The sequence below is a fragment of the Globicephala melas genome, chromosome 2 (assembly GCF_963455315.2).
Source record: "Globicephala melas chromosome 2, mGloMel1.2, whole genome shotgun sequence".
Taxonomy (NCBI): domain Eukaryota; kingdom Metazoa; phylum Chordata; class Mammalia; order Artiodactyla; family Delphinidae; genus Globicephala; species Globicephala melas.
The window spans coordinates 152,601,144-152,623,287 of NC_083315.2; the positions used below are offsets into that span (position 1 = coordinate 152,601,144).

Consider the following 22,144-nt stretch of genomic DNA (forward strand, 5'->3'; position numbering starts at 1 on the left):
TAGGGAACAGTGCTCCCAGAACCCTTCAGGGGCCTCTGGGTGGGTGGGGAGGCTGCATGGGCCTCTCTACTCCCTACCCTGCTTCACCCAGGGCAGCTCTGCCATCACCTGAGTTGCCTATTGGGCTTTTTGGGAAGAGATCTGCTGCTTGGGGGCTGGGGGCAGGGGGAGGATGAGAAAACTACTGTTCCAATTCAGGGGAAGCTCAGAGAGATAGCAAATGTCTCTCCCGAGGTCACCTGGCAGTAGCACAACTTGGGGCTTCTGACTCTGCTTCCCTCACTGTTGGCTAGAGGGTGCTGGGCAGAGCTTCCTGCAGAGAAGGGAGTGGTAAGACCTGCTTGCCCATCTCTTCCTCTGTTGGTTGGGGTGGGGGTATGTCCCCGCATCTAACCAGGGATCCTTTGTCCTTTGTCCACCAGGACTCTTGAGTACAGAGTCTTTGGTGCCAGTGAGGAGGGGAAGGGGAGGTCACTTCTTGTTTATCCTGAGCAGTCTTAAAGGGGAGCAGGGTCTCTCTGCCTGCTGATCAGGAAAGACTCCAGGGGCCTCAGGTTACTGGCGTTTAGTTACTGCCAGCTGCGGTGGGCTTTTCATGCCAGCAGCACCCCTAAATTCATTAATCTCTTCTGATCCAGTGAACCCAGGGCTGTAATGGCGTTTAATCAGGCAGCTTTGATTTTCAAAGACAAATGCAGACAGAGATGTGCTCTGGTGTAGTTGCTTGCTCTTGGCGGAGTGAGGTACCTGGGAGGAGGCTGGAGGTGGCTGGTGGGAGCTGGGGCTGGGTGATGCCCTCTGAGGGCCTGGGCTCATCTGCTTCTGCTTCCAGCCCTCTTGAATCAGCTTTGCAGATAAGGCCAGTGTTCTGTGCAGAGCAGACCCTTGGTGGACATCCTATGAATTAGCGAACAAACTAAGCCAGTCTCATGCCCTGGATTGGCCTCTATGAGGCAGGGCTGGGGTAGAGTGTTGGTTTTTGTTTCTGTGGACATACAGAGTCGGACAGGCTGATATCAGAGTAGTTTGGGAAAAACAATAGCAAAAATTATTATAAGCAACTTATATGTAGCAAGCATGTGACAAATATAATCTCTACTCCTTACAGATGTCCTCCAAGGATATATTGTTAACCCCAATTATAGACGAGAAAGGTGAAGCTCAGAGAGGTTAAACAATTTGCCCGACCTCACACCGCTAGCAGGGGCAGAGTCAGGAGTCAAACCCAGGTCTGCACGACTTCAAAGTCCTCTCACCTCCACCTTCTCTGTCTCCCTCCCAGGAATGTGCCTGGGGCTGCAGTGGTTCCTGGGGCCACCTGGTTGACAGCCACGCCAGTAACTCCTCGAAGAAGGAGTTGGAATACTGACAGAAGTTTTGCCCAGCTCCCAGGGCACCATCTAAATGCAGCCCTTCACTCTCTAGCTTACATCAAGTTCATGTTACAGACGTTCCATTTTCTAGAGATGCTGTGAGGGCTAGATGTGTCCTCCTAGCACAGCTCCTGGCGTGTGGCTAGAACCTGAACTGGTAGCTAGTTGATGGTTGTTGCTGTTTTCATTATTATTATCATCACTGGGCCCTGCCCTTTCCTCCGTTACCTCCTTTGACCATTAACGTTTACTGACTACCGGACTCTGGGTGCCAGGCCCGATCTGCATTACAAACTTAGGAGGGAGGTCTTGTCTCCATTTTGCAGATGAAAAATCAGAGACTCAGAGAGGGAAGGTAACTTACTTGAGGTCCCAGATCTTCATGGTACACCTCAGTGAGTTTTCATATGGCTATACCGTGTACTCACCAGCCAGATAAAGGGACAAACCATTTCTAGCCCCCTGGCAGGCCCCCTCCTGCCCCCTCCCGGTTGATACCCTCACCCCCACCAAAGCTCCCACTATTCTGACCTCTGTCGCCATAGATCACCTTCTCCCTTACTGAATTTCATGTCAATGGCATCATACCATATAGTAATTTAGGCCTGGCATCTTTGTCCTCAATTGGCTGTGGGTCTTTTCTGGAAGCTCTGTTCTCTTCCATTGGTCTGTTGGTCTGTCCTTGCAATAATAACCATACTGTCTTAATTCCTTATTTCCTTAATCCCCTGCCCCTGGCTTCTAGGGTTTGCATGACCTGGGAGCCTCCTTGGTAGTGTTCTGAGATGATGTCATTAAATACTTCCACAGGAACCTCAGGCTGGGCAGTGGGCGCTGGGACACGTGCTCTACTGTGCCGTTGCTGACCATTGGTGATGTTGGGAGACTAGGGACAGGCCCTACTGTGCAGAAATTAACCTATTATGGCTCTTACCAACCAACCTCAAAGCCACAGGCCTCATGGAAGACTAGTGGTGTGTGTGTGTGTGTGTGTGTGTGTGTGTGTGTGTGTGTGTGTGTGTGTGTGTGTGTGTGTGTGTGTGTAGCATGAAAGACTCCATGTGACTGAAAGTTTCTAAAAAAATTCTGAGATTCTAAAACCTGTCTAGGACTGTGGGACTGAGTGGGCCTGTCCCTGGAGTGATTCTCCCTCCTGAGGACAGCCTGGCTGTGAGTGTTGCTTGGGGAGGGAAATACAGGGGACAGATAGGAGTGACAAGGGGCAAAGATCTCACCCCAGATCCTGGGGGAGAGGATAGTTAGTGGCATCTTGGCTGCTACAAGTTGTTGACTCAGCTGGAAGATGGGGCTCAGCAGGAAGTGGCTTTAGAAGGAATTGTTCTCAAGGGTGGGGAGGGCTCTAGACGCCTCCAAACACTTGTTAGTCATCCCCACTCCACTCTGAAGAGGCCTCCTCACCCTGCAGTGTCCCAGCCCAGTTGGGCTAGTATGTGAGGACCTGAAGACCAGTCCAAGTGGCCAGTTCCCCAGAGACTCAGGTAGGGAAACACCAGTTTAGGAGACAAGAGACCTGGGTTCGAGCTCCATCTCTGCCAGTGGCCTGCTGTGTGACCTTGGACACATCACTCCCCTCCTCTGGGCCTCAGTTTTCTTACTGAAGGCATTGGGTTAGCAGGACTCTAAGGGTCTGTCCTGCTTGGATACTTTACAGAACAGCGACTCTTGGCCTGCTTGGAGATAAGACTTGAATGCAGATTCCTGGGCCCCACCCCAAACTTACTTATCAGAATCTGGGGTGGGAAGGGTTGCAAGAATCTGCATTTTAACAAACTCTCCAGGTGGTTCAGGCACTCACTGGAGTTCAGGAACCACCTGCCACAAGACCAGGGGGTCCCTGGCTGCCCCAGGTGAGCCCGCAAGCCTCACCTCCACTGTTTTGCACGTCCAGGCCCTGCCTAGGTGTGTTGTCTGGCCAGGGAGCGTGGAGCCTGGGGAGCCAGCAGCCTGCAGGGGCCCTCTTTTGTCTGTGCTCTGAGCCCAGAAGCAGCATATTATTGAGGGCCTGACCCGGTGATCATATTTGCCAGTCACTTTAAGAGCTGGTGACAGTGACTGTCATTGATTTCATTAAGAATAAAGGTCGTGCAGGAGCGCGCTTTCCTGGGCTGAACGGAGGCTCCTTAAGCCACAGGACGACTATTGATTGCAGGACCTTTATCGAAGGTTAATTGGATTTCAGTGAGTGTGTGTTTAAGACCCCACATGGGCTGAGGCCCAATTGAATTTGTGTGAAATTAGCTGGGAGAAAGGTGACAAAGTCAGGAGCTGGGGCTGGGTGAGACAGGGACTGGAGGCCTGGTGGGCAACGTCCGCAGTCTGTGAAGGACGGGTTGGGTGCAGGGATGGCGGGCTCGCGAGAGACGCCAGCCTGTCTATCCCGGGGGCCCGGGAGTCTGCTGGGGAAAGAAGGCCGGGTGCTCCGCAGCGGTCATTATGTGGACTTTGACCGGGTCCTCTGTCCCCATGATGGCCCTCTGGTCTGTGGTGTGGCTTGTAGAGCCTGTCTTCTTACCACTCCAGAGAGTAAATCTTGTCTTCCATAAGGATCTGAAGGGAATCTGGAGGTTTAGTTCCTCCTTTGGACTCCCATCCCATGTATCAGAGGTGCCAGGGCCCGAGTTGCTGGCCTCTCTAGGCTCCGAGACAGCAGACTTCAAGTTCCCCCACTGTCAGCTTAGGGTGCCCTGTCGTCTAGCCTGCTGAGCCATTTGTCAGTAGCTGTCTGCTCCCCTCTGGCAAACACAGCCTGGCTAATCTCTTTGTGTGCTGTTTTTGGCCATTCTACTCTCTGTTGCAGTGGGGTCTCGGCCTTATCTGTTGCTTTTAGAGTCATTTTAGCGGGGCTGGTGAGGGAATGCAGTCAGTGCCTGGGTTCCATCTGCTATGTGTAGCCAGCCGCCCTTGCCATGTTTCTTCTTTCCAGTCGTTTTTCTCTTCTGTGTCACTGGAGAAGCAGTGAAAGCATCTCAACCGTGTCTTTCAACGGACGTTTCTTGAGCACCTACTAGGTGCAGGCCCCTCATGTCAGTGCCATAGGAGAGGTGTGGACAGAGCGTGGGACAAGTGGGCTGCGTGTATGATGGGAGGGGCAGAGGGTTCAAAGTCGGGCCACCTGGGGTTGTGTGTCGCTCTGCCATTTATTGGCCAGGTACCCTTGGGTAAGTTACTTAAACTCCGAGTCTGAGTTTCCTCATCTGTACAGTTGGAGTGATAACAATACTTCCTTCACAGGGTCGTTGTGTGGCTTTGCAGGCTGTGAAGTTCTGTTAAAAACAAAAAAAGTCATTTATAATTCATGAGGTTATTAGTCACAGAGGCATGTCTTGCTCCACGGAATCTCCAAGAATCTTCTTGCTCCTCTCCTGTCCACCTCCCTCTGTTGTCCATGAGTATGTAGACTCAGGGGTGATCAGTGGTCATTGACTGAGCAGATGGGGACCCCTTTCCTGTCTCTAAAGCCATGCTGCCCGCGTGTTTCCTCTTGTCTCCCGACACCAGCCTGGATTGTGCAGGACATTTGCTTTGTGCTCAGATCATCCCCCACTTGGCGGGTCACTCTGGTTCGGTGGTGGGAGGTGCTCAGAAGACTAGGGAAGAGAAGTCAGAGAGGCACAGAGCCCCCCGGTTACTGAAATCACTAGAATGAAAACACCTCCTCCTATCGTCCACCCTCCGTAACTTCTCACACCAGATCTTGAGAAGCTTGGGGACGTTGGAGGGGTCCAGGTGCACAGATGGGTTCCTGGAGACTTATGTCCCCAACAGCAGGTGTGTCAGGAGTGGGCAACAGCGTCACTTTGGAGTTGGCCTTCCTGGCTTCTGCTGCTGGCTCTGCTGCTTGCGAGCTGGGCTGCCTTGGTGGAGCTCATCACCCTTGGGAAGGCCCAGGTTCCTGCTGTAAAGTGGATACAAGAGAGTATCAGGGACTTCCCTGGCGGTCCAGTGGTTAAGATTCCACGCTTCCACTGCAGGGGGCACGGATTGGATCCCTGGTTGGGAAACTAAGATCCCGCATGCTGTGTGGCGTGGCCAAAAAAAAAAAAAAAAAAAAAAGTATTGGATTGTTTGATGATTGAAACATGAAGCAGCTGGTGCAGTGCCCACAGGCCATGCTCTCAACACAGGCTGTTTTGCTGCAATACTAACCCCCAACTCCCTCCGTGGTGCTGTCAGTAAAATATTGGCCAGAAGAAGGGGGAAATGTAGGGAAGAAACCCTTTGCTCATTTCCTTTATCCTGACCCAGGTAAGGTGGGCGGATGTGGACGTATTTCTTTGGAGCGAGTTGCTGCCCGAGGCAGGGATGTCAGAGGTCATCATGTGTGTCTCCCAGTAGTCATGGCCCCTGGGATCCACTCCCTGCCACTCTGGTAGCCGTGACCCTTTGAGCCTCACTGGCCAGGACACCTGAGGAGCCCTCATTGGCCTGTGGATACCCCAGGCCCTGGCTCTCAGGTGCTGTCCCGCTTCAAGCTGAGTCTAGAGAAGCTTTCACCAAGCCCCTAGAGGCTCCGAGATTAGAGAAACTCCCCCAGGTTCCTGTAATTAACCTGGCTCCTCTTCTTTCGTCCTCATTACTGCTCCCAACACCACGTGTGGCTGAAGAAGTTCCCACTGCCTTCACACTCAGGGACTTCAGCTCAGTGCTCGCTGGTCCAAGATTGACCCGCTCCGTGAATGGCCAGCAGCGAGGGACCTGAGGCTATACATCCCAGGGGTGGTTCCCGGGGGTGGGGTGGGTTGGAGAGTAAAACGCTCTAGGCAGTGGTCTGGTCTGGTCCTTGGGGCTGTGGTTCTGCCTCTAGAAGCCTGGGCGGACACCAGGGGAGGGGCAAAGAGAGCTTGAATTATTAACCTCCTTATACTTAATATCGGGCTACTTGTGTGATTATTAATATCCTGCAACACCATCCTCCTGTTTCTTTCAGAGATCTTGACCTTGCTTCCTTGACACCCCCCAAGAACATAAATAGAGTTTCCCTTGGGGGTGGGAATAAATCCATCCATGCAATTATAGAATAATTAAAGTACTTTCAGCCAATTCAAGTTTTGAGAAGAATCCAAAAATAACTCTTTGGTTTAAACATTATTTACTAAATTAATTAATTACTCAGACTTTTGATAGATTCCTGGGTTTCCCCTGCCATTGCGTGATTACAGAAATCACTTACGTGAGCGGCACATTCATTTTACATGGGACAATTAAAGACTTGTCACTGATTTTTTTCTGAAAAGAGCTGTAGTATGGCTTTAGTTAACAGTGTATTTTGGGTTAGACAAACAGCTCTGGATTTCCCACTGCGACTCTTTTCTCCACACGGAATGCTTTCTTGGTTGCCGTGGGGACCTGCAGAGGTTTTTGGTGCAGCTCCTGCCACCAGGAAGGAGCTTCCCAGTGAGTGGAGAGGCAGGAGGGGCTGGTGATTGAGAGCTTGTTCCCTGGAGCCAGGCCACCTGGGTTTGGATCCCGGTTTCACTAACTGCTGGCCAGGTGACCAAGCTTCCTCCTCTTTTTGTATCTCGCTTCCCTCACCTGTCTACTGCAGAGGTGGCTGTGAGTCCATGTAACGTACCTGGAATGGTGCATGGCACAGAGCGTTAGCTGTTACTATTCTGAAAAGGTGGGATTCCTTTCTTTATGCAGATACTGCCGTTAACAGGGCAAGGGGCAGTCTTAGAGGAACTGAACCGACATTTCTCCAAAGAAAGTATACAGATGTCCAAGGGGCACATGAAAAGGTGCTCAACATCACTAATTGTCAGGGAAATACAAATAAAAACCACAATGAGAGATCACCTCACACCTGTTAGAATGGCTGTCATCAAGAGGACAAGAGATAACAGTGTTGGTGAGGGTGTGGAGAAAAGGAAGCCCCCGTGCACTGTTGGTGGGAATGTAAATTGATACAGCCACCATGGAGAACAGTATGGAGGTTCCTTAAAACACTGAAAATAGGGCTTCCCTGGTGGCGCAGTGGTTGAGAGTCCGCCTGCCGATGCAGGGGACACGGGTTCGTGCCCCGGTCCGGGAAGATCCCATGTGCCGCGGAGTGGCTGGGCCCGTGAGCCATGGCCGCTGAGCCTGTGTGTCCGGAGCCTGTGCTCCGCAACGGGAGAGGCCACAGCAGTGAGAGGCCCGCATACCGCCAAAAAAAAAAAGACAAAAAACCCCCAAAAAAACCCACTGAAAATAGACCTACCATATGATCCAGCATTTCCACTTCTGGGTTATATGTCTGAAGGAAACGAAATCAATATTAAAAGGATACCTGAACTCCCATATTCATTGCAGCCTTATTTACAATTGTCTGTTCTTGAGGAGGAGCCATAGCTAAGTATATGGAAGGGGTGGAGAGAGGGCTTTGTGCCCAGTGATGGCCTTAGGTTTCTCCTGGGACTCTCAGTGCCTCTGTGAGTAGGAGGGGGCTGGCTGCCTTTCTCTGGGCATATTGGTTCTCAGAGACTATTTACTGCAACTCTGATAGATGTTAAGAAAAATTACCTAAAATTCAGAAAAAGGAGTGTGCGGTTTGTCCTTTCAAAGTCACTCTCGGGCATTGTTCAAGCAGCCTACCTGAGGAGTTTTTCATATCTAAGGGAATGTACTTTTGTTTGACTTTGCTACTGACAATTAATTAAGGGCTCAGACTGAAGTCGTGTGTCAACCTGTGGATCTTATCCAGCAGAGATGCAAATAATTTCTCCCTACTAGAAAAGATAACCCGGAAGGTTATGATTTCCTTATTGCCCAGTAGGGCAATAACCAGTTTTGTATCTAATCCCGGAATCTTAGTCTCTTATTCCTGTTTAAATACCCATAAATACCCAGTCCCTCAAAATTCTCTTTGAACCAGACCTACTTTCTTACTTGCTCCTTTACTGATGAGTTACACAATGTTTGACATGTGTTCATTCTATATTTGTGTGAAAGTCAAGTTTTTAACTTTTCGAAAATTACTCTTTGATGGTGACAGTGGGTATATTTTTTTTCCAGGTTTAAAGTAAGCTACCACATGACAGAAAACAAACAAGCACGTTTGTGTCGTAGAGTGTAGCGGATAACGTGCCTTCCCACAAGCAATCACATTTTGACCTTGAATCTCGAGGTAGCTCTGTGAGGAAATAGAGCAGATGGGGCTAGGCTCACCGAACAGCTCAGGGAACTTAGACTCAGATTGAGATGGGAGGTGATTTGTCCCCCAGGTAACCCATGCCCACAGTGGCAGTGCCAACAGGGCCCCAGAGTGAAGCCAGTGACATAGGCTGGTCCTCCCTCCTGTTTCTGCCTTCCACACCTGCCTATCCTGGTGAGATCTGGCTAAAATGAACATCAGGAACAGCCCGTAAAAGGAAAGACACCCAGGTAGGGGCCGCTGGAAGGGGAGGACTGCTCTGGTGGCTTTGCCTGCGTGTATATGGGCCGCACTTGGCAGCCTCTTCTCCTCCTCCTGTAGCAGCCGCTCGCTCCTCATGGGCCAAGGCTCCCCCAGCCTGAGTCCCCAGAGCCCTAGGGGCCACCTTTCAGTGTAGTAACAGGGGGCCCGCAGCGACTAGCAATATTTCAGGAAGCTTAAGGGAGGTCATACATCTCCCCATGACAGGTCTGCCCAGACTAAATGAAATATCATGTCTCTGCTTTTGGCTGGAATTCTGTCAGCTCTGTCTGGCTGCCCTGCTTATCTTGGGCTGATCAGGAGCCCTGATCGGACCTTATAGGCATCCTTGACAAATAAAAATGAATTATTACTTAATAAATGCAATTGGTTTGGCAAATATGGCCTTTTAGAGCTCGTCTCCGGAGAGCTCCAAAGAGCCTAACAGAAGGGGTTCTCAGTGGTCCCGAGGTGGGGACCTGCTGGCTCATCCAGGACCCCCTCTCCCAGGAAACAGAAAATGGTGGCCCTGGGGCACCCAACATCTCAGCCTGAGTCTGGGAACTTGACACGGGGTAAAGTTCTGTTCCTGATGCCCACAGACACCAAGTACTGGGCATTGCTTTCCTCCAAGAAAAATGTCAGGAGCGTGTGGTAGCAGGGCACAGGGCGACAGTCTAAGTGTCAAGACTTTAGATGGCCTCTTTAAGCCTGATTTCATCATTTCTTAGAAAGGTACAATGAAACCTAGTCTGCTGCCCTCCCAGGAGTGTTAGGAGGAATCAGGGGCGCCTAGGAGAGGTTACTAGGTCCCGAGCACCATGATACTCTCATTGGCCTGACAGTAGCCCGTGAGAGTGGCACTATTATTATTTCCATTTTGCTGAAGTTGAGAGTATGACTAACTTCTTTAAGGTCACAAAGTTCAATTGAGAAGTGCAGAAGTCGGCGTGAGCCAGTATAGAATAGTGGTTACTGGAAGGCTGTGGGTCACACCTGGTTTGAATTCTGTCTCCACCTCTTTCCAGCCAGGTAGCTCTGGGTACATTAAACCTCGACGAGTCTCAGTTCCTAATCTGCAAAATGGGGATCATGATTGTACTTACTTTTAGGGCTTTTAATAAGGATGACAACTACTGTTACTAAAGTAGACGTATTCTTGATGATTTAATTGGAGGCCAATTATCATTGATTGGGATTCAGAGGAGACTAATGGGGTTCGGATAAGCATCAGAGGCCGGAACCTCAGCATCCCAGAAAAACATGGAGAGTCAAGGGTCTCATTCATGTTGAAGGCAGAGTCCTATACTCACATGTTTGGCCTGTTACAGGCAAGGGGATGAATAATAGAACCAGTCTATGATATGTAACTTAGACCTCGATGAAGCTGTTTAACAAAATAGAGCCAGTTCCTGCCATCATATAGGAGCTTATGATAGCGGGCTAGATGGTTGTTAATCAAATAATAATACAAAGAGTGTGCTAGCGGTAGAAAAGTGTGAGGGTGTATGGCAGGAGAACATCATTTAGTCTAGGAGGTCAGGGAAGGCTTCCCCAGGGAGGTGATGCTCAGTGGGGTGGGAAGGAAGAGAGGAGTGAAACAGCTGAAGGGGAGATGAAGCAATGTTCCTGGAATATCATGTGCAAAGGCCCTGAGGTAGGAAGGCACAGAGATTATTAGAGAAGAGGAAGAGAGCAAATATGGCTGGAATGTCAGTGTGGTACAAGATGAGACCAGGGAGGGAGGCTGGGCCTGGTTGTACAGGACTTTGTAAACCAAGGAAAGGAGTCTTTATCTTAAGACCCTAATCCTATGTTCCCCATCCCACGGGCCCCAGCTCCTCTCCTCTAGCTGGGATATGTTTGTTAGTGAACATGCGGGCCAGCCGAGGCTGAGGGATGCCAAGGGCAGTGTGTGTCCTAGGGCGCCAGCTTCCTGGGTTAAGCATCTCTTTGTCCTGTGGAAACCCATCAGCAGACCATCTGTGGGTCCGGGTCTGGCTCTGTTCAGCAGCTGTTCCCTAGCTGGGAAGAGGCTTTTAGCTTTAATGAAAAGGGAGTAGAGATAAGGAGGCTGCCTCGGCAGGGAGAGCAGCAGTGACAGGATGATTTAAATGGCCTCTCCAGTGTCATTTCTTCTGTGCAGACATCATAAATCAGATTAGCATTGGGCTGTGGCAGGGAGGGGAGTAGGGAAAGGGGCTGAAGGGAGAGGGGAGAAGGGCTTGTGATTCTGGGTACTCCTGGGACTGGCCTGGAGCTGCTGAGGCAGCCCCAGAGGGTGATGGGGGTCATCTATCCCTGGTCCTCAGCCCCCTGACCTTGTTCTTTGGAGAAGGGGCAGATAGAGTGATCCCTAGCCCCACCCAGCTTTCCAACCCATATTCAGCTTTGGGGGAAACAAGGAAGAGGGACTGAGAGAAGAGAAAAACCAGGGAAGATTGGAGGGGCAGGTGTGGGAGGTGGGTGTTACAGTCTTCAGAAAACCTAGAAGCAGTGGTTCTCCTACCTTGCCATCCATTAAAATCACCTGGGGCACTTAAAGATAATACTGGTGCCTGGGTACCACCCCTAACATTTCTGAGTTCCAGCTGAATCTCACGTGCAGCTGAAGTTAGGAAAAGCTGGATGAGCGTTGAGCTTCTATCAGGAACGGTGCAATCTCCAGCCATCCCTTCCACCGTGACTGCTCAGGCCTTCCTCTTGAGAGTGGCCAGATTGAGGGGCCAGAGGAGAAATCTCTGAGGCACGTGATAATGAGGTGCAGCTCCCACCCACCTCCCTTCTCTTTCAGATCTCGCGCCACCTGGGCAAGATGTACAGTGAGATGATCTTTGTCAACGGCTTCGTGCACTGTGACCCTCACCCAGGCAATGTGCTGGTGCGGAAGTGCCCGGGCACAGGAAAGGTGGAGATCGTCCTGTTGGACCATGGGCTTTACCAGGTAGGAGCGCCCTTTCCCCCCAGGGTCTGGTCCTGCTTGGGCTCAGAGCCCGCTGAACTCCCCTACTGGCCACAGAAATGGGAAGCAGATAGCAAGGTAGCTGAAGAGGGCCCAGCCCTACCCCTAGAGCTGTTATCTTGTGGAAGTCAAGGTCAGAGGAGCGCTCCAAGCTCTCCGAGCCTCAGCTTCCTCCTAATAGAGTGAGTGATAACACCTCCTTTAGAGGCAGCTGTGAGGGGTAGATGAGATTGTGCCTGGATGTGTGAATGGGCTTTCTCAGCTGCAAAAAAAACCTTTTTCCCAGGGAAGCCCAGGCCAGCCAGGCCCTGGGAGGTGAGCTGCCCTTACAAGAGCTAGACTTCAGGGGGAAGGGTAACTCAGCCCCAGTGAGGAGGTCATATGTCATGGGAAAGGGCGCAGGGAGCTGATAGGGGTTGGATGGTCCTGACTGTCCTCTGGAACTTGGGACACAGAGCTGGTTCCAGTGAGCCACGTGTTCCTGCCTAGAAGCTGACAAGTTCAGTGTCAATCCCAGGACCCAGGTCCTGGCTTGATTCCATGAGGCAGGTGGTCCTGGGGAGGTTTCCCTGGTGGTCTCCTGCTTCTCGCCTCAGAGCCCTGATCCCACATCCCCAAATCTGGGCTTCCTTTGAAAGACTCAGGGGTGTTGGGCATGTTAGTTTAAGTTAGAAACAGCCCCCAAGTGAATGATGGCCCAGACACAACAGATGACTAATTGCCTGCTCACACACCAGTCTGGGGTGCGTGGAGGAGCCTGCAAGCAGGGGCTGACCGAGGCTGTTGCTCCCAGGTCTCCTTGGGGGTCTCGCCGCCCACCAGCAGCAGGGGTAAGGGCTCAGAGGAGCATGCATGGGGAAGTTTTCATGGACCAGGCCTGCAAGTGGAGCTTCTGCCACATTCCATTGGTCAGAGCTCAGGCAGAGGGCTACAACTAACTAGGAGGAAGGCGAGGATCTTAGACTTGGGAAGAAGAGGGGAATATAGATTTTGATGGGCTGTTGGTAGCCTCTGCCACTCAGGACCAAGGCTGGCCAAATAGTGGCTTTGTACCTGGACCTTCAAGGATGGCCGACTGTGGGAGAGGAGCAGACGTTGTGCAGGAACCATGGTTTCCCTCCACTCCCCTTTGCAGTGGTCACACCAGCCAGGGACTAGGTCTTTCATGGGGAGAGGGGGCCCAGGTCCTGCCATGCTGCCCCCGCTGTAGGTGCTCACGGAAGAGTTCCGCCTGGATTACTGCCACCTCTGGCAGTCGCTGATCTGGACCGACATGAAGAATGTGAAGAAGTACAGCCAGCGCCTGGGAGCCGGGGACCTCTACCCCTTGTTCACCTGCATGCTGACAGCCCGGTCGTGGGACTCAGTCAACAGGGGCATTGGCCAAACTCCAGTCACCGCCACTGAGGTGGGTGCCCCCCCCCCCGCCCCGGTCCTGCCCTGTCCCGGATGCAAGGGGCAGGGCCAGGCGTGGCGTTTGGAGCCCTGCCAACCCAGGGTCTGGGGTTCTATACTGGTGGTGCTGTGGGGATGGAGTAGGGGCAGAATTAGAGAGGTACTGGTTGAGGAGGAGGGAGGGAGGGAGAAAGAGTGTGCCTGGATGGACGGAGGGAAAGGGGACGCTGTCCCACTGTGTCCCTCCTGGCCTTATCAACCTGGAATATAAGTAGGTCACGTTAACCGTATAATCCAGGCTCTGTGACTTTCACTACAACCTGCTGTCATAAGATTTCAGGCTTCCACCAAGTTCTCCCCCAGGACTTCTGGGAATCCCCAGGGACTGCCTGGTGAATAAGTCTGGCGTCACCCGCTGTCTCCTACTGGGCACCATCTCCCATCGTGGGGTTGCTCTAGGGCACCCTCCTGGGCAGGGGGCTTCACTCCTCATGCCGTACTCAAGGGCTGCTTGTCCCTTCATTCCTATGGAGTTTTTAGTGAAACAGCTCTTTTGGTCTTTTTGTTTGTAGCTCATTCCTCCATTGGATCGGGAGTCTGGGCTGAGACCGATCCTAGGAACACCTTCTCCCTGTACTTGTACTCACCTCTGCCCCTCCAGTAGGGGCTTAGCGGGTAGCTCGTTCTTCCTGGCTCAGGGTGAGCTCCCTCCCGGGCTCCTTAATCCCTCAAGGAATTGCCTTCTGTCTTCCCGGTCTGTCAGTTTGCAGACCTTTGCAGACTTGCCCGTGTCCATGTGGGGAGGGGCTTACGCTTGCCACAAGGGACAGGGTCCTGCTTGTGCAGTAGAAAGACCTGGGCTCTGGTTCCAGCGCCTGCTTCTGGTGGCATGACCTTGGATGGTTCTGGTCACCTCTCTGAGCCTCAGAGTCCTCCCTTGCGAGCTGCCTTGTGGTGGGGGCTTTAGGAATGGCTGGGTCCAGAGTCTGCAGCGATGTCACCAAACCACCATCTGCCTCTTGCCATCTCTTGGCTCTGCTTTCCTCCAAGTTGACATCGTTCCTCAGCAAACTTGGTGGCAAAGGTGACCACCAGTCACCCCAGGCTTACACAGCTTTCAGCTCATCATCTCAGAAGAAGAAAAACAATCTCCTTCGTTTGTTGGATAGGGATGATAGTTTCTGCTTTATTGATAATGCATGTAAAATGCCTCCTCATAGTTTCTGAAATTTGTTCACTGAATAAACATTTGTTTTTGCTGGACCCTGGACTGTGGATCCAGTGATGAACAGACAGACAGGACTTCCATGTAATTTGCACTTGTAGAGGAAGACAGACAGTAAACAAGTGAATAAACAGGTAAATGGAATAAGTGCAGGTTAGAGGTGCTGGGGGGAGGGGCGGGCGGGTAATAAGCAGGGTGCCGTGATGATGGGTGATGGGGGGATGCTGTGGAGGAGATCTCGCTGGGGAGTTGACATGTAAGCTGAGGCCCGAAGGACAAGAAAGGCACCAGCCACGGGAAGAGCTTGGAGAAAGCACTCCAGGCAGAGGGCACGCGATGCATTAAAGGGGCAGGGTTGGGTGGTCTGGAGTGTGTGAGGAGGATGGTGGACTGAGAAGCGTTTGGAGGCCTGAGCTGGGAGAGTATCACACAGGGAGAATTTCAGATTCATTCTCAGGACAAAGCAGAGGCTTTGACAGGTTTTGAGCAGGAGAAGCATGTGCTCAGACTCGCTATGTTAAGTATTTCTCTGGAGCGGGGCAAGATGAACAGGTGGAAGGATGACGGGGCTCAGACTACGCTAATGGAGGTGGAGAGAAGCAGGTGGGGCCAAGGTGTATTCTGGACATAAGAGTAAGAGGCCTTTCTGTCGGCTTGGACGTGAGGGGAGGAAAAGGGGAGAGTCAGAGTTGCATCGTAGCTTTTTGAGGTGAGTTATGGGGTGGAGGGGCACCACTTCCTGACCTAGGAAGACTTGGGGAAGGACACGTTTGGGGTGGGAGGGTCAGTAGTTCTCCTGAGCGTCCAGATAGCGGTGTCGTGGGCAGTTAAGCCTGGTGCTCAGAGATCCAGCCTCGAGACGTATAAGTTTGGGAGTCTTCAGCCTATAGATGGTATCAAAGCCACAGGGACGGACAAGATTGCGTGGCACACAGTAGGTTCTCAGTGAATGATATCTGGTTTTATTAACTAAGTTAGAGTTTTGTTTTTGCAAGCGGGTAGACATCCAGCGGGTTCCAAGCTTGACGGCTGTGCTGCTCTGAGAAAGAGCCCCTCGGGGTAGCCTGGGTGGACACAGGGGCTTCCGTTTGGGCTGAGAGGGGGTCTGGTGAGCGGGGCCTTGATCTGCCCTTAGCCCCCACAAGCAGGGTGACCTGCAGCTGTGCGGGGAGGTGGCGGGGAGGCAGACAGCCTCTTGGTGTCTGGCTCGTGTTGAGATGTTCCAGTCTGATAGCTCCTGCCTGGGGGACATTTCGGGTTTCACAGCGGCTCAGTTGTCAGCGGCGCACGCGTGCTGCTGAAAGAGCAGAGAGCTCTGCTCCTGCTGCAGAAAGCGGCTGGGCAGGGTGAAGCGCTTGGCAGCATTGCTGGGCCCCTTGGGGTGACTTTGACGGACCCCACGCGCCTCCCCGTACCTTATCCCTGATGACCCTCTGGGTTCTGCTGGGAGGTGGGCACAGACGGTGTTAACATGCCCAGTTTTTTGGGGAGGACATTGGGTCACACAGTCCTCTGTGAGATGACAGGCAGTGTAGTGGTGAGGGTGTGGGCTTGGGAGCTGCACGGCCTGGGTTTGACTTCTGACTCACCTCTTACTAGCTGCGGACCTTGGGGAGGTTACTTAACTTCTCAGTGCCTCAGTTTCCTCCTCTCACATGGGGGTATACGCTTGCCTACTAGGGTTGCCGTGCGATTAGGTGAGTTAACACATGCAAGCATTGTCAGAGCGCCCGGCTTACTTAGTGATGCGCTGTACGAGTGGACTATTGGCATCGTTGTCACCATCACTGTTTCTCTGGAGACTGAGAAGGGATCAGAGCCTCACTCTATACTCAGGACTCTGGCTAGAGGCAGTTATCTGCCCAGAACCATGCAGAGCTCAGGGACGGGGAAGGCTGGGAAGCCAGACCCCAAACTTACCCACCAGGATGGGGCAAGGGCAGCCCTGAATCCTGCTCTGGGGACAGGAGGACCCCGGGCAGTGGGCGGGCTGATGCTGGCTCCAGCGTGGAGGACAGTGATAAGCGGTGGCCAGGTGGGCAGGTCTGGTGGGGTGCGGGGCCAGGCAGGGTATGGGGGAGGACTTTGGGTTTGGGTTTGGGGTCAGCAGCTCAGACCTCTCAACTGCACCAGCCTGGGCTTGGCAGGAGAGATGGGGGATGTGACTCAGAAGCACCAGCTTCCAAGGCTCCTTCCAGGCCTGGCCTGAAATTGGTGGCCAGCGAAGAAGCCTTAGAAAAGAACACAAGGGTGGACCCCGGGCTGAGAGGCTGGACTCATCAAATGGTTGGTCGGGGAGGTAGACTTCCTGCCCAGTCAGTGTGGGCTTGGGGGCTTGGGGGCTGGGTATGGGTGACCTTGGCTGCCAGGAGCTAGGATGGCAGAGGCAGCAGAAATGTGGCCTGGTTCCTGCTGATGTGCTTCTGCTCCTGTACCGCGTTCGGTGCTTGGCTAGAAGTTGGGTGAGTTGTCCCATCCAGGTTTGCCCGGCTACAAAGCCCCTTGGGCTAGGCTTCCCTCTGGGGAGGATTCCCAGTGCTGCTGAGGCAGCTGTGCTAGACGCTCCCTCCCGGAGCTTCCTTGCAGCCCCTCAGGTCACAGGCTGCCCGGACAGCCCGCCACCCGGGGCCCCACTTCCCATGCCAGCTGTCTGTTTGTCCTCCTGTCTCTGCTTCAGGACTCAGAGATCCGCAACAATGCGGCCAACTACCTCCCCCAGATCAGCCACCTTCTCAACCTCGTGCCGCGTCAGATGCTGCTCATCTTCAAGACCAACGACCTGCTGCGGGGCATCGAGGCCGCCCTGGGCACCCGCGCCAGTGCCACCTCCTTCCTCAACATGTCACGTTGCTGCGTCAAGGCGCTGGCCGCGTGAGTGTGGGCTCCAGCCGCTCCTCCCCTCTAGCTCCCCGCCAGCCCCAGGGGTCTGCACACCTCCAGTTTTCCCACCAGTCCCCAGGGCCGTGCCTGAGCTCCCCAGTCTCCAGCTCTCGCTGCAGGAAGTTAGGGGCAGAACACAGCTCCAGTGACCTGGCTGATGCCTCGGGGCTGTGTTTTGAGGTGGTCCAGAGAGCCACCTCTACTTGTTAAAATTGTGGATTCTAGGACCTCACCCTCCCGGGCAAGCTTTGCAGGTGATTCTTACCCTTAGTAAAGTTTACAGTGTCTTCGGAAAATCTCAGTCCCATCCAAGCATCCCCCGGACTTGGGATCGGGATGCCCGGGTTCGCATCCCATCTCCAGCTGGTCCCGGCACTGTGTCCCCAGCATTGGCCAGGCAGTGAGGCCAGTGTTCCTTTCCCTGCAGGTGTGGCTGTGACTCAAGAGGGTGTCACCAGCAGGCCATCTCGAATCTCAGGTCTTTTTAGATGTCTCAGCATCCTTGAGGTGTTGATGAGGAAGGAAAGGGTGCTTCCTCAGGGGGGTAGTGACAGAGGAAAGAGGGTTCTAGGCTCTCCTAGCTGACAGTAGCAAATACACAGGAAGGCCTATGCTCTGGCTGAATGTTCTCACCTGAGAAGGCAGGCCTGGACTGTGGTCAGCTCCGAGCCCATCCATTCTAGGCAGTGAATGGGTCATTCTGGTAAATGGGTGAAGGGAGTGTTGACCACATACATCATGTACCCACTATCAAATACTGAGTTAGATTACAGGAAGATAGACTGTATACAGAAAGGGCCGAACATGATTTATTCTTCCTCTGAGGTTCAGGAAACAAAGTCTCGGGAGTTCCCGGAGCAGTCCAGTGGTTAGGACTGGGTGCTTTCACTGCCAGCGCCCAGGTTCAATCCCTTGTCGGGGAACTAAGATCCCGCAAGCCACACGGCACAGCCAAAAAAAACAGGACACAAGTCTGGAATAGGTGGTCATCATAAACACCAATTTTCATCATGTCCTTTCCTTGGTGCAGAAGAGATTGAGCTGGGCTGAATCCACAGTGGCCCCAGCCTCCCAGGACTACCTTGATTAGGTTTCCAAGTGATTCTTACCCTCAGAACGTTTGGGAAAGGTTTTACCTTTGGGTTTGGGGGATTCTGATTTGATAAATATTAACTATACTTTTGGAAAAAGGGAAACATTGGAACGTGCTACCCACTGGGTTCACTAAACCTTTGATACGCTGTGAAACAACTGCTTTTGCTGACCCCACTTACCTGGAAGATGCCTTTGGAATAGCTGAGTTCCTCAGGTCCCTGACTGGGCTGTGGTCTGATCGTAACCAGGAGTTGTCCACTGGGGCAGGGGGCTGGTGAGTTGGCAAAGCCACCATCTTCCATTGTTCTAATGATACTGAGTACTTCTTACCTCTTTATCTCCTGTTCTCTCCTTCCTTCCTGCCCCTCCTGCAGGCACAAGAAGAAGAATACCCATTCATTCTTCAGAAGGACCCAGATCTCTTTCAGTGAGGCCTTCAACTTATGGCAGATCAACCTTCATGAACTCGTTCTGCGTGTGAAGGGGCTGAGGCTGGCCAGCTGGGTGTTGGCCCTGCTCTGCTGGCTGTTGCCTGCTCCACACTGAGTGGACTTACTGTTCCCTTCCTGGTGTGACCTTTTGGTGGCCAAGGGGTCTTTTCACTCCTCACTCTTCCATCATGTCTCTACGCGCTTGCCCCGATTCTGCCAGCTGGTGGCCTGGAGCCCCACGGTCTCTGTCCATGGCACCGTTGTGCTCCACCTCTGAAATTCCTCTCCTTTGGAGCCCTTGTCTTGGGACCCCCAAGCTGTGCCGTGTGATAGGTTCCTTTCTCTCTGTATCCAGGGAGAAGGCACGGCAGTCTGCTTTCCCGCTCCCCCTGTGGGCCATTGGGTTGGATGCCCCCCCTCTTCCGTTAACCCTTCCTGTTATCAGGATGGACCATGAATCCCACTGAGGGCACATTTAACTTGCAGGAAGTTCGATTTTGCTGGAAGGGAGCATGGTCTCTGAACTGGAGAACAGTTTCCTCTCCTTGCGCTGTCGCCCCCCAGAGGTGCCGACCTTAGCGAGGTGGCTTGGCGCCCACGCCAGCCTCTGTAGCAGCTGTGAGTTCACTGCTGTCGTGGTGACCCTTTGGTGTTTTCTGTACTGTGATTCAATAAAAACCCCTTCAGGGTTGCAGAGCAGAGCTTGGTCAGTGGGATTTTTATTCCAGGTTGGGAGTGAATCCACTTTGGCCACTAGGTAGGAGTGGGTCTAGATGCCGTGCGACATTGTGATCTGCTCGGCTTCCTGGCCCTGAAATCCTTCCACCCTTCCACTGTGCGGCAGCTTTCTGATTCTTGTATGTTTCTCTCACTTTCTAAGACTGAGACCTTGGTTGGAGTGGTTAGGAAGCCCAAGGCCAGGAACTCGGAGGCTCAGCTGAAACCTCTGACTTTGGTTCCCCCGGTTTCTCACCTCATTCCCTGTGACCTGGCACCTGCCTTGTTCTACCAGTTGGCTTCTGACTTAGCCCTTGGATTCATCATTTGATACCCCCAGTCCTGGAGACTGTAGTCTAAAGTTCAGTCACCGTGGCTGGGCTTCCACTCTGAAACCTCTTTGTCGCCTGTCTGGACTCTACTTCTACCTTATTGCCTGTTGCTAGCCTGCCCCTCCCCGACTCGATCATCTGGTCCTGTTTTGGGGACACCCGCAAACTCCTGTGTTTGTGTGGTCTCCAGATCTCCAAGACCCCAGATATGGCAGGTCCTAGCTCTCACCGAGCACCCAGGCTCACAGAGAGTAATTGTGTTTAAATCTCTCCAATCTTACTTCACTGCATTCATGAGGGCAGAAAAAACCCTAAATTTAAGTCTCATTTTCCGTTCTCTTTATTCATAACACAAGAAGCAGATTTTTCACTGACCAGAGATGATTCGCAATCCCTTTATTTCCTGAAAGAATTAATTGTTCTTAGTGACCAGTTGGTTGCACCCTGAGACCTGAGAGAATAATTTGCAGGATCTGTTATGAGTCACGAGGATGCACGCTGCATATTACATTTTATGGTGTCTTTTATAGCCACTGAAGTAAATATAAATGTCCTTTTTGTTCAAGGTAATGGTTACTCGCTTTTCACTTTGGGTTTAATGGTTGGCTTCCTGCTGCCTTGGGATCTAAGACATCAGCATGTTGCCAGAACAGTTATCCAGAGAGAGCTGAGAGGCTGGGAGAGCTTGGGGTACAGAGCAGTTTGAAAATAGGAGGGGTCAGTGTTTACTGAGTGCCTTCCACGTGTGAGAGAACATGCTAGGTTCTTTGTAAATAAGTTACATCTTGACTTGTCTCATCAGCTCTATGAGGGCGAGGGGTCATTAGCCTCATCTCACAGAGATGGGAACTGAGGCTCAGAGAAGTTTAGTAATTTGCTTGAAGTCACTCAGCTGCTGAATGAGGGTCCATGCTTTGCTTTTTATTCCACAGTGCTGGAGATATGGATTACGCCTGCTCCGTGAGCTGTCATATGTGCCTGAATTGTGACTCTAACACCCTGACTTAGAGAAAGTTGGGTTTTCAGTGGAATTGTGACTCTAACACCCTGACTTCAGAGAAAGTTGGGTTTTCAGTGGAAGTGGGGGAGTGGATGGGTGAAGGAGACAAAAAGTTCTGGAAGTGCAGACCGAGTCCTGCATGTTCCTCGGGCCTAAGACAGGATGGACCTGGACCACTGTGATACTGCAGTGCAATTCTGATGCTGACCACCTAGAGCTAGTACAGACTCTGTTCCCTTAAGCACATAGTTCCCATAAGACTGCCCTCACTTCAGACACAAGTTGCAGGTTTGGGGGTCCCTAGGCCATCTACACTTTTGACCAACTGACTACAAATTTGGGGGTTCCCACAACCCCTTTAGATTTGATAATTTGCTGAATGACTCACAGAACTCAGGAAAGCACTACACTTGTGACCAGGCAAATGAAGAGACACACAGGGTGAGGTCTGGGAGGATCCCAAATGCAGAGCTTCTGGGTTCTTGCTGTGAAGGGAACCTCTTGGCACAGAAATGCGTTCGTTAAGCTTCAGTGTCCAGAGTTTTTATCAGGGTTTCATTATATAAGCACGATTGATTGAATCATTGACCACATGACTGAACACAATCTCCAGGCCCCCTTCCCTCCCTGGAGAAGGTGGGGCTGCTATCAACCCCATCCTGAGTCATTTAGCATAAGCTCAGGTGTGATCCAGGGGGCACACCACGAATAACAAAGATACTCCCATCACTAAGAAAGTCCAAGGATTGAGAGGTTGTCTCCCAGGAGCAGACAAAGCAACAAAGACCAGGCAGAGTCTTCACTGTATAACAATCACTCTGGTGTCTCCTCATCCTGTGTACTTGGCCTGAGGTGCGTCTTTATCGACTGACCACTGGTCTGTGCCTTCTGCTCTGCCAAGTGGAGCCACCTCTGGTGGATCCGTCTCAGGATCTCTGTTCTGCAGCTCAGAGAGTGTGCACGTGAGTTTATACGTGGGACCTTTGCCCTGCTCCCTTCTGTCCTGTGGAACTTCCATACATTGATTTGGGTTTGGTGCTTCCAGTAAAATCCTGCGGCTTTCTTCTCCCAGCAGTTACAGTGTGTCAGGAAGTCAGCACCAGCTTACTTTGAAGAGCACCTTCTCTTTTAACCCTTGGATCCTTACTCAATTTAGGTGTTGGCTTCTTTGATTTGGGCAACATGGCTATAGTTCCCCTTCCCTCTTCTCATCCACCTGAGGAGAATTCCAACTCGATGGCCCATTTGGCTTCTCGAGTATGCACCCAGCTCATAGGAAGTGCGGATGTCCTGGTTTGTAGTAAGTGCTCAATAAACACGCAAATATTTAGACTCTCAGAA

The 22,144-nt window shown here is 52.1% G+C and overlaps 1 protein-coding gene across 8 annotated transcripts in view; it reads left to right on the forward strand.

Annotated features, from left to right (window-relative positions):
- The window catches only part of ADCK1 (aarF domain containing kinase 1), a 112,102-nt gene extending 91,749 nt beyond the window's left edge, over positions 1 to 20,353 (forward strand). For all 8 annotated transcript variants that reach the window (XM_030831906.2, XM_030831911.2, XM_030831913.2 and 5 more), the window contains 4 exons: positions 11,561 to 11,710; positions 12,939 to 13,136; positions 17,026 to 17,219; positions 18,698 to 20,353. In XM_030831906.2, coding sequence (XP_030687766.1) covers positions 11,561 to 11,710; positions 12,939 to 13,136; positions 17,026 to 17,219; positions 18,698 to 18,869 — 714 coding nt within the window. In that variant the 3' untranslated portion in view covers positions 18,870 to 20,353. The remainder of the gene's footprint in view (positions 1 to 11,560; positions 11,711 to 12,938; positions 13,137 to 17,025; positions 17,220 to 18,697) is intronic.
- The last annotated feature ends 1,791 nt before the right edge of the window (positions 20,354 to 22,144 follow it).